The following is a 15,929-nucleotide window of genomic DNA, read 5'->3' as shown; positions in this document are numbered from 1 at the left end:
AATCACAAGAAAATGAGGGGAGGAAAAAAACTCCTATGTCAACCCCATGACTTAATGGGAAAGGGAAGAGAATGGTTGGGGGTGTTAGACTTCAAAGTCTAACAATTTTCAGAGCTAAAGTCTTCATCCTTTTAGACTTTAGAAAAGGCTGATGATTCTGATGTAACCGTCTCTGAACTCAAATCAGCGCACGAATGGAAGACCTCCATCCTGAGATGGATTTGTATCACAACGGCTTCTAATCTTTTGGGATGGGAGGAAGGCTGTCTCTATTGGTGAGGTGATAGATTAAAACCAGTATTTGTGGGATAGTTACTGCTTGGGCTTTTGAAACAGGGAAGTGTTTATAATCAGCACTGGGGTGTTTCTCTAGGCTGTTGGATACAAGGAACTCCTGCTGTTTTAAACTTAGCATCTCTAAACAAAGAAGAAATTGAGATGATCCAAATAGATTTGCTTAGTCTTGTTTGGAGCCTGGTAAACACGGAAGGTGCCCCTTTTGAACTTGTATTCAAAGATATTGATGAACATTTAGAGTAATCATGAGGTGGGAAAGGAAATATAAAATCCTCATTCTGCTAATTTCCAACACGAGGTACAGGTTTGCGGTAGATGATCTTCATATCAGCAGCTCCTACCTGTAGCAATTCTGGGTGTGTTTTTTGAAGTAGCTTTTAATTAGGTCAATACCTTTAAAATTAACTTCTGGAGTTTGTGCGATAGCGTAGTGAAGCTTTTGGGCATGCTTTGTCATCGCCGTAGCTAATGCTGCATGGGGAAAGTTGAGATTAGATCTTACATCAAAGGTTTTAGCGGTGCTCACAGGGCTTGTTTACTTGGATTTTCCTTGCCGGTGCTTTCCATTGTCTCAGTGTCTTTGGTGCCTCTTTGAAATGTGTGGCTAACCTGAGAAGTATCCTTCTTACTCAGCAGGTCTGCTTGCTCCTGTAGTGAATCTTATAAGCACTAATCTTTGTCCTGGAGAACCAGTACATCACTAAAAGGAAAGATTTTCTTACTTCCTAGCTTTTGTGCAATAAAGAAGTATTTTAAAACTTAACTGCACTTTTTGCAACCCTACAGCATTACGGCAGAATGCGGCCAGCAGAATGTTGATTTCTTTTACTGGTGAAACTGGACATCGGACTGGACTGGCTGTCACACCTGGGAGTGTGGGTGGAGCTGGCAGTCCCAAAGAAATGACTTTTCCCTGCAGGTTTAGCATGTGTCATGGATAAGTCATTGATATGAGAACTTGTGCTTTAATCCATCGAGTTACTTCTAAAAGCAAGGTTAAAATTTATTTTATTACCTTAGTGGGTTTTTTTTGAGCATGTGAAGATTTGAGATACTGTTTGCCAACAGAAGAGTGGAAGGAGATGAGAAAAGTAGGCACGACATGTACTGTGCGTGGCCACCACAAAACATCTGCCTTGTTCTCCCCTCTGCGTAAAGGAGGAGCAGCTCCTGGTAGTTTGGCCTCGGCCATCTAAGGGAAGAGGCTCAGAGGTGACCTTAGTGCAGTCTACAACTACCTGAAGGGAGGTTGTAGCGGGGTGGGAGTCGGCCTCTTCTCCCGGGCAACCAGCGATAGGACAAGAGGACACAGCCTCAAGCTTGGCCAGGGGAGGGTCAGGTTGGACATTAGGAAGCATTTCTTGTCAGCAAGGGTCATTAGCCATTGGAAGGGGCTGCCCAGGGAGGTGGTGGAGTCACCATCTCTGGAGGTGTTTAAGAAAAGCCTGGACATGGCACTTAGTGCCCTGGTCTAGTTGCCATGGTGGTGTCAGGGCAATGGTTGGACTTGATGAGCCCAGAGGGCTCTTCCAACCTCATTGATTCTGGGATTCTGTGATTCTGTGGCAAGTTAGTGCATCAGGTTGGCTGTTTCTCTGCTGTTTGTCTCAAATCCTTCTGGAAGGAAAACAGGTAGAGACAGACCTCAGCTGTGTTCAAGTTTTGCGTGACAATTAATCCAAAGCAACAGAAGCTTGTGCCTGTCCAGGAGAAGAGCTGGGAAAGCTCTGTGTGTACAGGAACAAGATTGAAATGTTGCTCACTCTGTATGGCTGGTTTATGCTTTGAATGTATTTGTCTTACAGCGGGACCTGTCTGGCCACAAGAACATTGTCGGATACATTGATTCCAGTATAAACTCAGTGAGCAGCGGTGACGTCTGGGAAGTGCTGATACTGATGGACTTCTGTCGAGGTGAGCGTGGGCTCAACGTGGTGTGCATTGGTGGGTTTGTCCCTTTTCAGCGCTTACAGGAAACTTGTGCAACATCTTCCTTTAAAAAAACCCAAACCTGTTCCTAGGCCTGGCCCTTCCTTGGCTGCCAAGGAACCGTTCTGAGCAAAGCAAAGCCAAAACTAGGTGTGGAGAAGTGGATGAGACGTGAGGCTGCGTTGACTCTGTTTAATGGGACTGGTACCACCTTTGCCCCCCCCCACGGTGGTCATAGATCCTTTCTGTTGTGGAAGAGAACCCTTAAATATATATTGCTGTTTTCTGTAGGCTGGTCCACACAAGGAGTGGCTCTTCTAAAGCTGCCAGGCTGTGGAATGAAATTCTTCTTCACTTTGTGTCATATTGCAAGCTTTTTCCACTTCAGCCTGACTTTGGATTGTTCTGGAAGAGGCTTGAAATGGATAATGCGAAGCCAAAAAGTTTTCATTTTACCTCTGACCTTTTTGCTTGGCTGTCTCTAGCCAGACAGGCTCTTCCAGTCTCTTCCAGCTGTCCCAAAGCTTTGATCTCTTGTGGCTAGGATGTGGTGTTTGGAAAATGACGCATGTGCTGTGCTCAAATGCCTCTCGCAGGAATAGCATTTAAGCAAAAATAATGTTTTGGCCAGGTGACTTCAGAAGTCTGTGGCTGTTTTGGATTGTGGCAGCTGATGGGAATAGGTGTTCTAGGGACTGTTCAGCTTTTAACTGAAGCCAGGTGCATTGTAGCAAGAACAACTAGATGCTAAAATGCCTTTAAACATGTACAGTACAGCTTTCTGTTCTGTGATGCTTTGTTTTGGTGCAGGAATCTTGACTAGCTTGCGTTGGGTTTGTTTGCTGGTAAAAGGAGGAACTTTATGTGTAGTTTTGGTGAAGGAATCATTAGATAAGCTCAATGTAAGCTTAAACCTAAACATCACGAGGAATGTTGAAGGAAATAGGTCTGGCAGTGCTAGTAAATCCATACTCAGCTCCGTGTTGCAGACCCCACCGTGGAGGGAAGTGCAAACGGCAGCAATTTGGGATGTGCTCGCTCCAGCTGCGTTAGCATCCCCTCTGTGCCACGTTTTGGGCTGATGAAGTAAAATCTGTCTTTCTAAGGTGTTTCCTTCCATCTGAAAGGAGGAGAGCTGCAAGGTGGTATTTCTCACGTGGTTTGCTTTTGCCAGATGCTCTGCTGGGCACACACCTGCCTCTGTCTCCAGCATTCAGACTGGAGCATGGGAATTGCTGTTAGACACTGGATTTTCCCTTGTTACTCTCCTTTTGCGTCAACCAGCTTCCAAACCAAATCAGCACATCTTTGTGTGCAGAACTGTGCTCACTTTGAGTATGAAATGTTCACTGCTGTACTATTTATTAAGCTGAGCTTTTCTTTTGTACCACGGAAATAAAGTTTTCCAGCACTTGTGGTGTGAGACGATACAGTTTTGATTTGCCAAAGGTTCAGAAAAGAGTTTTTTCTTTGTGTATATCGGGTGTTTTGAGGGGAGAAGCAGCTCTGGATTGTTTTGGAAAGGCCTTGACAGCAACAGAACCTCAAAGCTGAGGCAAATGCGAGACTCATTCATGAAAACTTGCTTTTGTTGTCTGCAGTTTCCCTTGTTACAGATGGATTTTTGATTTTTTTGCCAGTCTGTGACTTTAGCCAAGCCACTTAGTATAGTGTATGGGTTTCTTGAGTGTCTCCCTTTCTCTCTCCTCTTGCTTACTTGTGGCAAACTATTTTGTGGACTGTGGGTGCCCCAAATTCAGTCTTTTATCCTCTAGTCTGACAAAAAAACCCTCTTATTTTGAAGAAGAAAGAAAAAAGATGCGACTTAGTCAGAATTCCACTGGAGTGTTAACACAGCCAGGTGAATGTGGGCCTTAGAAGCTGACTCGCTGCTCTTGAAGCATTGTTCAAAGACGAGATGCAATGCCTGCCGGCAGGTATGCAAAACCCCCTGGATTTAGGTAAGGAAATGAGACAAAACAAGCTGAGTAAGCAGACTGCAAATAACCTCTGGGGAAGGCTTGGTGCGAGTTTTGAATTTGAACTCATGAACTTCTTGTGCACTGACTGTACAGCCACAGTTTGATGGGGAGCTGACTAAAACAAGGTCTGTATGGTAGGACTGAGGCTTAGACCAGGACAGACCTCATTTTGTGTACCTGCTCTGATTCCTGTGTGTGTTTCTCTTCAGGAGGTCAGGTGGTGAACCTCATGAACCAACGCCTGCAGACGGGCTTCACGGAGAATGAGGTCCTGCAGATCTTCTGCGACACCTGCGAAGCCGTAGCCAGGTTGCATCAGTGTAAAACGCCAATAATCCACAGGGATTTGAAGGTGAGTTGTGGACTCCAGGAACACAACAGGGAGTGTGTGTCCTCCTTGATGTGTCTGTCTGCTGCCTGCACCGTGGCAGACGGGCTTTGAATGCCGGTACTGTGTTTCTGTTGTTAGTAATGAGGAAAAGTGGGCATAAATACCTCTCTCTATTGGAAGATAAAAAAAGAAATGAGCCTCTCATTGCTGCTTACCATATGTTTACCATCTATAGATCTACTTAAAAAACACAAATGTTTGTGAATAATTCTGTTTTGCACAGGAGATGTGCCAGAATGTGTCTGATGAATTATTCACAGCGACTTTCTACCACCTGAAACACTATTGATGTTATAAGGGAGTTCATGATAAGCATGCTGTAAATTTGTTTCCTGGACCCACATTAAAAGGATCCCTCCAGAGATGTTGGCCTTGGGGCACGAGTCATTAGAAGCCTTTGAAACTGGGCTCTAACTCTCTGTTGACCATGAAAGTGCATTGTAAAACTCTGTGTGCTTAGCTGGGAGCAGAGCTAGGCCAGCAGGGAGAGCTTTTGAAAAATCCCATGCCTATAATCAAACAAACAAACAGAAAGATGTTCCCTTTCCTCTTGACTAGTTCGTAAAATGCCTGAATAATATATTCAGCCAAGAAGGAGGCTCCTGTGTGCATTTGAAATTCAGATGTGCTCTGTGGGTCAGGTTCTGTTTTCAGAGCTCTCAACAGATGTTTGGTTTGTGCCACTGGCCATTATTTTATAAGAGCAAAAGATGCCACGTGTGCCAACAAGAGCCAGGTAGCACAGGGGAAAAAGAATTCCTCAGGGTATGGTATGCTTTAGCATGTTTGAAATGGTTGTGACCCACTGCTCAGTCAGTTTGAAAATATGAAACAAGTCTGACTTCTGTTTTTTCCAGAGTGAAATGGGTGGAGTCTTGTAACTTTGAAGCCTGGATTTAAAGCTGTTAAGGTCTGTGGGCATCTTGCAGGAGTTTGTATAGGGAAGGAAAACGGGTGAGAGGCTGAGGCTGAAGAACAGGAACATCTACAGTTGATATCAGTCCCTGCTGTTACCTTTTCGGTGAATTCCTATGTTTTTTTTAATAAAAACCAAACTCATTGTGTGGCATGTGAATAAATTCTGGGACATCTGTGATGGATTAGTGAGTTGATTTGAAGATTATTTTCTACACTGAGGTACAATTGAAATGGGCTGTTAATGGTCTGATGTCCAGCCCACTACTGCATGCTTAGATCAGTAAAGTTTACAAGGCCTGGCTCTTGCTTGGTGAGCTGTGCCCAAGGGCTGACAGTTGGCTCTTCTCTGCTTTGAGACATGTTTCCCAGTTGAATATTGTATTTCTGTCATGACGACCTCTGGAGCTCCAGTCACAACTGGGGATCTAAGTACTAACACAGAATTAATGATTTGGATACGTTTTGACTTTGAGTCATATTTAATAATGCCAAGGGGGAAAAACTGCAATTCCAAGAGAGATTAAGGGCCAGAAAAGTTCTGTGTAAGGAAAGGCATCTATCAGGTAGGTGTTTTGTTGGGGTGAACACAACCCTGTTGAAGAGTGGGCAGATGTTGACTTTGCAGACAGCTGTGTGGAGACTGGAGGCTTTTTTTCCCTTCCAGCTCTTTGATGTTGCTCTAACACTGGAGGTTCCTGCCTAGAGAGCTCTGCCAGCGGAAGGGATCGTGTGAATAGTCTTTAAGCCTTTTCAGACAAACGAAGCTGGATTAGTTTCAGTGGCCTGTGGGTGTGATCTTGAGTTAACCCAACAGGCTTTGCCTGAAGCAGAACCACCTCCTGTTGGCACAGTCTCCAACTGGTGGGAAGTGACCAACAGCTGGGGACAACAGCACCTTTGAGCAGTGTGCCTATAGGCAAAAGTGGACATCTCGCTGTGAATAAAGGCCACAAAAAAGTATGTCATCCCTGTGTGGATTTGTCAAGGTTTTCCTTCCTGGTCTCATGGTTAACTCTCAGGTGCTGCGTCAGTCTGTCCCTGTGTGCTTACAGCTGTGTGATGTACTGTACAACACTAGCGCTAGGAGAAGAGGACACAGCCTCAAGCTTGGCCAGGGCAGGGTCAGGTTGGACATCAGGAAGCATTTCTTCTCAGCAAGGGTCATTAGCCATTGGAAGGGGCTGCCCAGGGAGGTGGTGGGGTCACCATCTCTGGAGGGGTTTAAGAAAAGCCTGGACATGGCCCTTAGTGCCCTGGTGTAGTTGCCATGGTGGTGTCAGGGCAATGGTTGGACTCGATGATCCCAGAGGGCTCTTCCAACCTGGTTGATTCTGTAATTCTGTACAGGGTGTGATGTTTAGTTTCATGTGCTTGATTGACTGCCACAAAATCAGGCATATATTGATGCTGCTTTTTCCTAAAAATGAGGAAGCCCTTCACGTGCCGCCCCTGCCCTAGTTAGGACGCCGTTAGAGGCAGTGTAAGCCTGCTGGCAGTAGGTTTGCCTTGTGTGTTAGCTTTGCTGCTTCTTGCAGATATTTTCCTCACCCTTGGGGTTCTTAGGCCCTGCTGCAGGGCATTCCGTAAAAAGTTTATTTTTGTTCCTCTCCCTCTGGAGTAAGAACAATTCCCGTGTCTTTAGGTTAGGCCTTTTAACTGCAAAAAACAAATGGCCAAACCTCCTTCTGGCTGTCTATTATATTACCCTGGCTGTGAAGTCTCTGGTTCTAAGTTGGAATCTATGGGAGAAACTGTAACTGTCAGACCCCAGGGGAGTGGGGCTTAGTGAGGTGGAGGGAGGGAAATACCTGTCTAAGGCTGATGATACTGATTTACACAGCTACCCTATAGCTAGTGGCGGTTGTTTGCGTAACTTGTTTTATTAACCTTGTATTTCCAGTCTCGCATCCTATAACACGTGTTGTTCAAAGCACCAGCTTAGAGCCATCTTTGATTTCTACGGCTCAGAGCTTTCTGCAGTGAGAGGTCTCCCACTTCTACCTGTGATGCTTCTGCTAGTCTGAACCCGTCTGGTTCCACGAGTAGGTGACTGGCTTGCAGATGAGTGGCTGAATTTTCTTGTAGGAGACACACAGCAGGATACAGCAAACTACTCTGTCAGTCAACCCAGAGGAAGGTGTTGATCAAAACATCTTTCTCCTTTCCTTTAAAATTATTTACTTTAAAATTATTCAGTCCTCTAATGGTAAACCCAGGTATGGACGATGTTAAGAATATGCCTGTGCCAAGACCAGTTAGTGCTCTTAGATGTCACATTGCATTCATTTCTTTGCTGTGAAATACTGCACAAGCTTTTGGAAGTAAAGAGTGAATGGTGTCAGGGGAGGAAGCCAAGTTAAAACACCTCTAAAGAGACCTGAAGGTGCTGGTAAGCAATCAGTAAGTGTACCTCGGTTGTGCATCCCTCCCAAATCACTGCCTGAACTTAGAAATACCAGCCTTAGAAGCCGTTGCTCTCATGAGAGGATAATGCCTGTTGATTTTGCTGGTTAAAGCAAGCCTTACTCCTGATCCCTCGCCAGTCTGGGTCTGTGCAGTGTTTTGCTAAAACCAGAAGTCGTAAAAGAAAGGCATTTGTTTTGGAGAGTAGAGACGGAAGGTAACTACATCCTGTAACTAACAAAACTTAAGACAACTCATAGTTTCCCTTAAAGATTTTTGTTTGGGGTCTACATGTGACTTTGTAAGTGTTGGGCGTGTCAAAGACTGCAGATGGAGTTGTAAGCACTCAGCAGTGCTGAAAACTGGCTTGCAGCTTTGAGTGTTTGACTGGAAGAAGTCACCTCCCCACGTTCTTTTTTTACAGTTTTCTCTGGCCTGGCAGTCAGTAGCAGTAATTCAGGCATTTTGTTTTGCTGTTTGATTTTTTTTTTCTTTTTTTCTGGAAGTTACTGAACAAACCTGGTTGTTGGATAGTCCAGTGCTGATGTTTAACAAAACTTGCAGGATGTTTCAGTGAGAAGTCACGTCAGACTTCTCCGCGAGGTAAAGTGGAAGGACTCTTCTGGAAATGTTTGAGTATTTGCAGGGAATAGGGAATAAGGCTGTCAGTGGTGATCTGCTAGGGAGAACATCTGTGTGCAATGCTTTATTCGAAGCAGATGGATAGCAGAGGGGGGAAGGGGTGGTGTTTAACCCTTGGTTTCAAGCCAGCATTTCCCCCCTCAGCTGCTCTAATTTGGCTGCATTTTCTGATGCTTAAAATGCTGACTGCTCCTTTTTCTTTCCTTCTTGTAAAGCTCATCCTTGATGGGGGAGGTCTACTTCCAAAAGGTTTTGTTAGCAAATACTTATGTGGTGATTTTTTTGGAAATATGGGAGCAGTATGTTTTATCTCGTTGTCGTATCTGAGCATTTGACATTGAAGATAAATGCGTGCATTCCCTTGAGAGAACACGCTGTTAATGCCACTGTACAGCTGAGGAACTGGAATACAGGGATGCTCTGCCAAAGCAAAGAGCTGAACCCAGGTTTTTCCACATCTTATGTCAGTGTCATAACACAGACAGCTTGCTTAGGTGGATGCAAGCTAGATTTTTGTTAATGTATGATTAAGTGTGAGTATTTAGGGGAAAGGCAGTGACTCTGCTGATAATTTTTTTCCAGCTGTCCCAGATGTTTGTTTCAGCATTTGTTTCAGTTGTCTGATTCAAGCTACCAAATAATATTTGAAAGAAAGGGGTCATCTTCTCAGCAGCCTGGAGGAACCTCTGCTGATACAACCGCTGTTTGGGGAGTATGGGGTACCCCACACATTCTGTAACAAGCCACTCAGGTGTGAGCGTAAGATGAGGTTTGTTTTGAATGAGACCCTAAGGGACAGGTGAAATGCAAGCAAAGAACTGGAGATGTATTATAATTCCATAAAGTAGAGAAGGATGTGTGCTGTCATCCATTTGCCTCCTCTCTGCCCCACTAGACAGTGAGGGGTTATAGCCCTTTAGCTGTCCCAAATTCAGATGCCAGACTGTGGGTCATAGTAGCTCAGGGAAGTTGAGCACTAAAGACACTGGGACGCTGTTCTTGTCCTGAAGCACATAGTAGTCTTAGTAGAGGCAAGGTGATGTGCCTGCAAAAGGAGAAAGGAGAGGTGGCAGGATGGCAGGCAGTGTTACAACTATGCTTCCACGATTTGACTTCTGTTTTAGGAGATGTGACAGAGTTTTGATGCATATTCTCTTTGCTGTCATGTTATGCATTTATGTCAGACCTCTCTGATAGGTCTTCAGGCACTAAAACCCCTGGCTCAACTAAAGAAAAGGAGTGTTCTTTTTGTCTGAGCGATTCTGTATTTGTCTGTGATGCTTGTAGGTAGAAAACATCCTGCTGCACGATCGTGGCCACTATGTCCTGTGTGACTTTGGAAGTGCTACTAACAAATTCCAGAACCCTCAAACAGAAGGGGTGAATGCGGTAGAGGAGGAGATCAAAAAGTAAGTGTGCTTTTCCTTTTCAACTCAGACATAGTTTGTATTTGAAAGGTAATTTTTTCTTGTACTGGAACAAAATTTTACTCAGGCCTGTTGCAGCAGATTGAATGCTGGTGCATAGACGTGTCTGCCGCAGGTAAATAAGCACCTGGGGGAAGGCGAAACAATAAATTGTGCTTGATGTAATTGCTTTGGACCTGAAAGACTGAGTGTACTAATGCAGAGAAGTTGCCCACCTTGACAAGGTAGTGACGTGCTCTGTTATGTGTCGGGTCAGTCTCTCTCTGTCCCTCATCTATCTTGGCTTCTTTGAACTGCAGTACAGCCGATGCCAAAATCCTTGTCCTCCATGAGCCCCTTGTCATAAATCCTTGCAGTGACTAAGGGAATGCATGGCCTAACTCCTCAGCTCTTCACAGAAAATGTAAGGACCTTGAGGTGTTTAATGGCTGCTTCTCTGGCCCCATGCACGACCAGCTGTAGTGGTAGCAGCTAAGTGCACCTTGATGCTTTTAAAAAGGGACTTAGCTGGCAGTTCCGTAGGACCCAGATCAGGGATGGAGCACACTCCAGGTCCTTGGTCTTGCTTTAGTTTTAACAACATCACTGCTGCAAACTTTCCAGTTCTCATAATACAATATTCTGGCTAGAAAACAGCATGCTAGAAATGTGTGTAAACACCTCCTTTTTGTTAGAACTCAATTACCCCTGCGTGGATTTACTAGACTTGTTTGACTGAAGTTTTTAGAGTGCTCCTAGTCTGGCTTTGCAGTCCCTTTGGAATGCCCTGTTGTACACTTATTAACAAGCCTATGAAAACTTTGCCTTTAGCAATTCTTTCTTGTGATCTGGGTAAATAACATGCAAGGTGCCGCAGCAGAAATTATAGACCTGCTGATAAGATATCTTATCACAAGAGTCTCTTAAACTGTGGTGCAGTTTCCAGCTTTTCTATTTGTAGTGATTTGTTAAAATGAGGCAGATTCTAGCTATAGTTTGAGATACAAAATAATCTTTCCCTTGTTTACAATGAGTCTAAGCAGGAGTCCTGGTGTGGAAGTCTGTTTATTAGGAGCCACGTATCTGGTTACAATCTTTGTAATACAGTTGGCCAAAGCCCCAGCAGTGAGGACATTGCGAAGGACATTTGACTGCTGACCTTGTTAATACTCTGAATTCTTGAATATTTCTGTTCTAATTCTTAAAATGACTGTACGGTTTTGGGAGTAAATTGCCTGCCTTAGAAGGGATCTTGGTTACTGCTTAGGTCTCGCAGCACAGTTTGCAGTGGTTAGTATTTTATTAGAGGGATGTAGCAGATGCTGCTGTTAGAAGGTTTTTCAATAGTCTTTAGTATCCCTTTCCCTAAAATGAATAGGGAAAGAGTGAATTTTGAATTACTTGGAAATGTGACATAGTGAAAATGCATCTGATACCTATTTCGAACTCACTGATAGATCTTTCTGCTGCAGGTACACTACGTTATCCTATAGAGCACCAGAAATGGTCAACCTGTACAGTGGCAAACTTATTACTACAAAAGCAGACATCTGGGTACGTATAAAAAATGCGTAACATCATACAGCCAGACTGCAGCTTGCTTTCATTACCATAATGACAGGGTATGTTTCTGGCTGGGGCTAACCTAGTTTCCTTAAGAGACTGGACAGTTTCTGAATAAGGAGTTCCTCTGCTTGACATTTCTGATGAGTTACTGCTGAGCAGAGTGGCTTGTGGATAAAACATGCGTGCTTCTTTGTGTGCTGCCTTCCATGTGGTTTTGATTTAGAGATGTACGAACTTCCAGGGTTGAACAGTGCAAACCTGATTTCGTATCTTGAGAGTCAAAACAGCAAATTCAGAGTATTGTGACTTCTTGTGCCTGGGTTGGATTGCAAGCATGTGAAATCCAAGTTACTGGTCAGAATTTAGTAGAAAACTGAGAAAACAGACCTTCCCCCAGGAGCAATAGTATGCTTGCCCTGGACAGTGTAACAGAGGTCTGAGTTGTCAAACCTGGCCAAAGGCCAAGCTTTTGCACTGCTCTTTCTAATGATCAGTGCAGTCTTGCCATGCTTTTCACGTTGAGAGCAAAGTGCAGCTGTGGTGTAGTCCCTTACTGGCTAACCTGATCAAGGATGGAAGGCTTCTCTTCAGCTGGGATGGAGATGAAAAAAAAGGTCTGTGCCATTTGTAGTGTAGTGGCGATTCAGCAAATGGGATGTGTTTAAAATGCTAATTCAGCACATGTTTGTTTGCTTTCTGGAGCCCTGAGCAGAAGCAGTATAAGGAGAGTTTTAATGTATCCTCAATAGATCTGCATCTTGCATATACAAGAGGGGAAAATTGCTGGCGTGATATCTGCTGGGCAGAGTCCTCTGTCCTCCCTGTGAGCTCAGCTCGGAGTCAGGAACACAGCAGACCCTGTGGGGCTCTTGCTCTGCTGAGTTCAGCAGGAGGTTTGTAGAACCAGGCCCTGTACCAGTGCTGGGTCACTCTCCTTGGTGTTAGAGACCCGGAGAGGGAAGGTCACAGCTGGAACAGCGTGAAAGGATTGTCAGGGCCTCAAAGGCAGCCAGAGGAGAACCTGGGATTTGCACTCCTTCCTGTGGTGATGTGGAAAGGCAGAGACCCAGAGGCTCAAATGGTGGCTCTCTCCTTCCCAGCGTGGAAGGAATTCTGTTCTGGTGACCTGCTGAGCATCTCCAAACGAGCGTGCGGTGGAGTGCACAGTGGGGCCTCAACTTCAAGACCTGCTGCAGCACTTACCCCACTTGTAACGTCCCTTTCCTTAAATCTCTTCAAGGTTATTTTAAACTAGAGTGCAATTTAATTGTGAAATCCTATGACAAAAGATATAAGCTGATGATGAGTTGCTCAGGATTAGGAAATGTTTCCCCCTCTCCCCTCTGAGATGGTAGGAGTGTTTCATAATTAGCCCTTTGTGCAGAACTTGTGTTTTCTTTTGAAATAGGCGGTGGTTCTTGCTGTCAAAAGCAGCACGGAAATAGATGGAAGGGTGATATCACCTAGCAGCCTGCAGACTTATCTCTCTCCCTGGCACATACTTATAACGGTTGAAAGGTTGTTTGAACTTAAGCTTGGAAACCGTTTGGATTTTTCTTTGTCAGAATAAATGTATTAAAGATGATGGTTACCATTTATTTTTGCTATTACTTTGCCTTTTCCTCCCAGTGTGTGGCGGAAACAGGCTTTGCATGTTTAATAACATGAAGGGTTACACTATGTGTAGTGGTGTGTGGAGCTGTAGGGGGTGTGATGATAATACGATCCCCCAGATTACAGTATCTCAGCCTAGCGAGGGAGAGCTCTTCATGTATTTATCTTCCCATAGAGCTATGCTTGTTTTCAGGTCAATCACAGGGAGGTGAAAATGTGGAGCTGACGTCCTGCAGGACCCCTTCAGCAGAACAAGCTAGAACACTTTCCCTGTTATCTACAATGGTATTTGAATGGCACCATTCCCTGCTTTGCTTCAGTGTTTTAAATTCTTTGCTCTGTTCTCTCTTTGTAGGCCCTTGGCTGTTTGCTGTACAAGCTGTGTTACTTCACCTTGCCCTTTGGAGAGAGTCAGGTGGCGATCTGTGACGGCAATTTCACCATTCCAGATAATTCCCGGCACTCGCAAGACATGCACTGCCTCATCCGTGAGTGTCTGACTGTGGCCTAATCTACTTCTGCAGAACTAAAAAAACAGCAGAGGTGGTTTGTTCTTCTATTCCCTGCTCCTACAGTAAAACAGTTGGTGTTTCGCTGCTTTTTAAGAGACTTGCTTGCACACAGGGGTGGATAAAGTGATCTTTTAGTAGCTGAGGAGATCACTCTTCGAAAGACAGTTATGACAGAGAGGTTTCTGTGTGGCTGGGCTGTAGGGAACTCTGTGGAAAGGCAGGAAAACAGACAACCGTTTGGTTTGAGAGTCCTACAGAAACTTGCACAATAAGCCTATTTATGCAGAAACGCATTGCTCCAGTAATAAATCTGTTTGGATAAGGAACTGAAAAGAACCACAGTGACTTAGACTAGTGATGAGAATTCATCTTCTGTGAATTGAGAAACAGAACTGAAATGATTTATAAATAACCTACTGACTAGAGTGAATGTGTAATTAAGGGTACAATGCACTACTCTTGGCAGAGCTGGGGCAGCTCTCTTGTTTTCAGCACAGCATTTGATTATCTTTTTTTTTTCCTAGCCACAATCTTGACTAACACAGTTAGATGTGTTTGCAGAGCAGCCTGGTATTTCCTTTGCTTATGCCAAGGCGGTGGTATATGTGACTGGCCTGTTTTCCTGCCCGAATGACACACCAGGGTTGGATCAAACTCTTTTTCTTGGAAATGCAGAAGTCAAAACCACTGCTCTTCCCTGACCAGGCAGGCTGCATTTCCCCTCCTTGCCCTAGAGCCTTCGATAGCAGCTACAAATTGTTCATAGCTGAAAACATCTCCTAGTCCATCCTGACTGACTGTCTTGCCCCTTTCCCTCTGACCCTGATGATCAGCTCAGCCCCACTGACCCCCACGTGGATGCTGTGAGAGAGGCAAGGCACCCTGTGAGCACCTGGTGATACCAAATATAACTCTGCCACAGATGCCTCACGTGAATCTGTCTGTTCCCTTGCTCTGATATTAGCATCTCTGTCTTTTAAAGGGTACATGCTTGAGCCAGACCCTGATAAGAGACCTGATATTTATCAGGTCTCCTACTTTGCATTCAAATTGGCAAAGAGGGAATGTCCAGTCCAGAACGTCCAGGTGAGTAGCAAAGGAGTGGGCTGATGTGGGGTGCTGTGGGAGGAGATGGGGTGGCATTGCTGAATATGGAGCGTTCTGCCCTATTCTGTTGGTTGTTCCCCAGTTCTGTAATTAGGAGGGTCTTTATTTTTTTGTGTAATTAGCAGTGCTGTTTGTTTGGGGTTTTTTTTTTGAGGGATGTAGGGGCAGGAATGAGGGTTTTGTTTCCTGTGTTGTTTATTTTGGTTTGTCCCTGATTTCCCTCCTCACCCAGTTACCAGTGTGAGGCCAACCAAGAAATCTTGTGCGTGTGGACATGGAAAATCAGGCCGTGCTTGTGAAACTGATTTGGTTTCCAGGCACATTCATCATAGTGTGTGTAATTGGTGCTGCAGTTGGTTTTAAACATAGCGGTTTTGTGTCGGCCTGGGACTAGCCAACTTGCATTTGAGCTACATCAGACCTTACCCAACCATCTGCCCCTTCTTAGTGTATCTTCACAGACTTCAGTTGAAAAATAGAGTTGACAAGTATTTTCTTATGTTATGGACATCTGTGATATGACATTTAAATTTGTTGTTTCCAGGTAAGAGGAAACCTATTTTTTTTTTCCCCATGTTCAGGTGGTTATTTATGGTCTTTATGGATAAGACATGGTTTTGGTACTATTATACCTGTATTTTTAATAGTAGTATTAATAAGTATTGCTGCTGTCATCTCCAGGTTGTCTTTTAAAAACACCAGGTTGTGCTCTGAAGCTTTGTGTTCAGATTCCAAGTGTAGTAAACGGTCAAAAAGCTGAACTGTGTTTTTCCCTTGTAAAGACTCTCCCAAACTACTCATGATGTTAACATTGAGCGGTTTGTCCTGTGTCCAGCATGAGGAATAATTGCTTTGTTGGATCCCCCAATCCCCGTTTCATTGTGCTGCTTTTATAAATTATTTCTAACTCCTTTTTTCTGCCCTCAAAATACAAAATTGGGTGTTTTTGGCATCTGCAGAACTCTCCAATCCCCACTAAACTCCCAGACCCGGTTAAAGCAAGTGAAGCTGCTGCAAAGAAGAGTCAACCAAAGGCCAGGTAACCACATCTGCATTGTGCTCTCTCTTTTTATTATGTATTGTCTTTCAACAATGTATTTATATATTGTTGATTAGGAAAGATGCTTGGTATATTTAGCTGCTTCCTTGTGGGCTTACGTTT

The 15,929-nt window shown here is 44.3% G+C and overlaps 1 protein-coding gene across 10 annotated transcripts in view; it reads left to right on the top strand.

The window, feature by feature from the left end:
- Nucleotides 1-15,929, top strand: part of AAK1 (AP2 associated kinase 1) — an 87,592-nt gene that overhangs the window by 28,006 nt on the left and 43,657 nt on the right. For all 10 annotated transcript variants that reach the window (XM_068421314.1, XM_068421313.1, XM_068421312.1 and 7 more), the window contains exons 4-10: nucleotides 2,103-2,211; nucleotides 4,418-4,560; nucleotides 9,850-9,971; nucleotides 11,441-11,522; nucleotides 13,504-13,636; nucleotides 14,643-14,746; nucleotides 15,727-15,806. In XM_068421314.1, coding sequence (XP_068277415.1) covers nucleotides 2,103-2,211; nucleotides 4,418-4,560; nucleotides 9,850-9,971; nucleotides 11,441-11,522; nucleotides 13,504-13,636; nucleotides 14,643-14,746; nucleotides 15,727-15,806 — 773 coding nt within the window. The remainder of the gene's footprint in view (nucleotides 1-2,102; nucleotides 2,212-4,417; nucleotides 4,561-9,849; nucleotides 9,972-11,440; nucleotides 11,523-13,503; nucleotides 13,637-14,642; nucleotides 14,747-15,726; nucleotides 15,807-15,929) is intronic.

This window comes from Nyctibius grandis, chromosome 33 (assembly GCF_013368605.1).
Source record: "Nyctibius grandis isolate bNycGra1 chromosome 33, bNycGra1.pri, whole genome shotgun sequence".
NCBI lineage: Eukaryota > Metazoa > Chordata > Aves > Nyctibiiformes > Nyctibiidae > Nyctibius > Nyctibius grandis.
The sequence above is the reverse complement of the archived record's forward strand: the minus strand, read 5'-3'. Positions and strand labels throughout refer to the sequence as shown.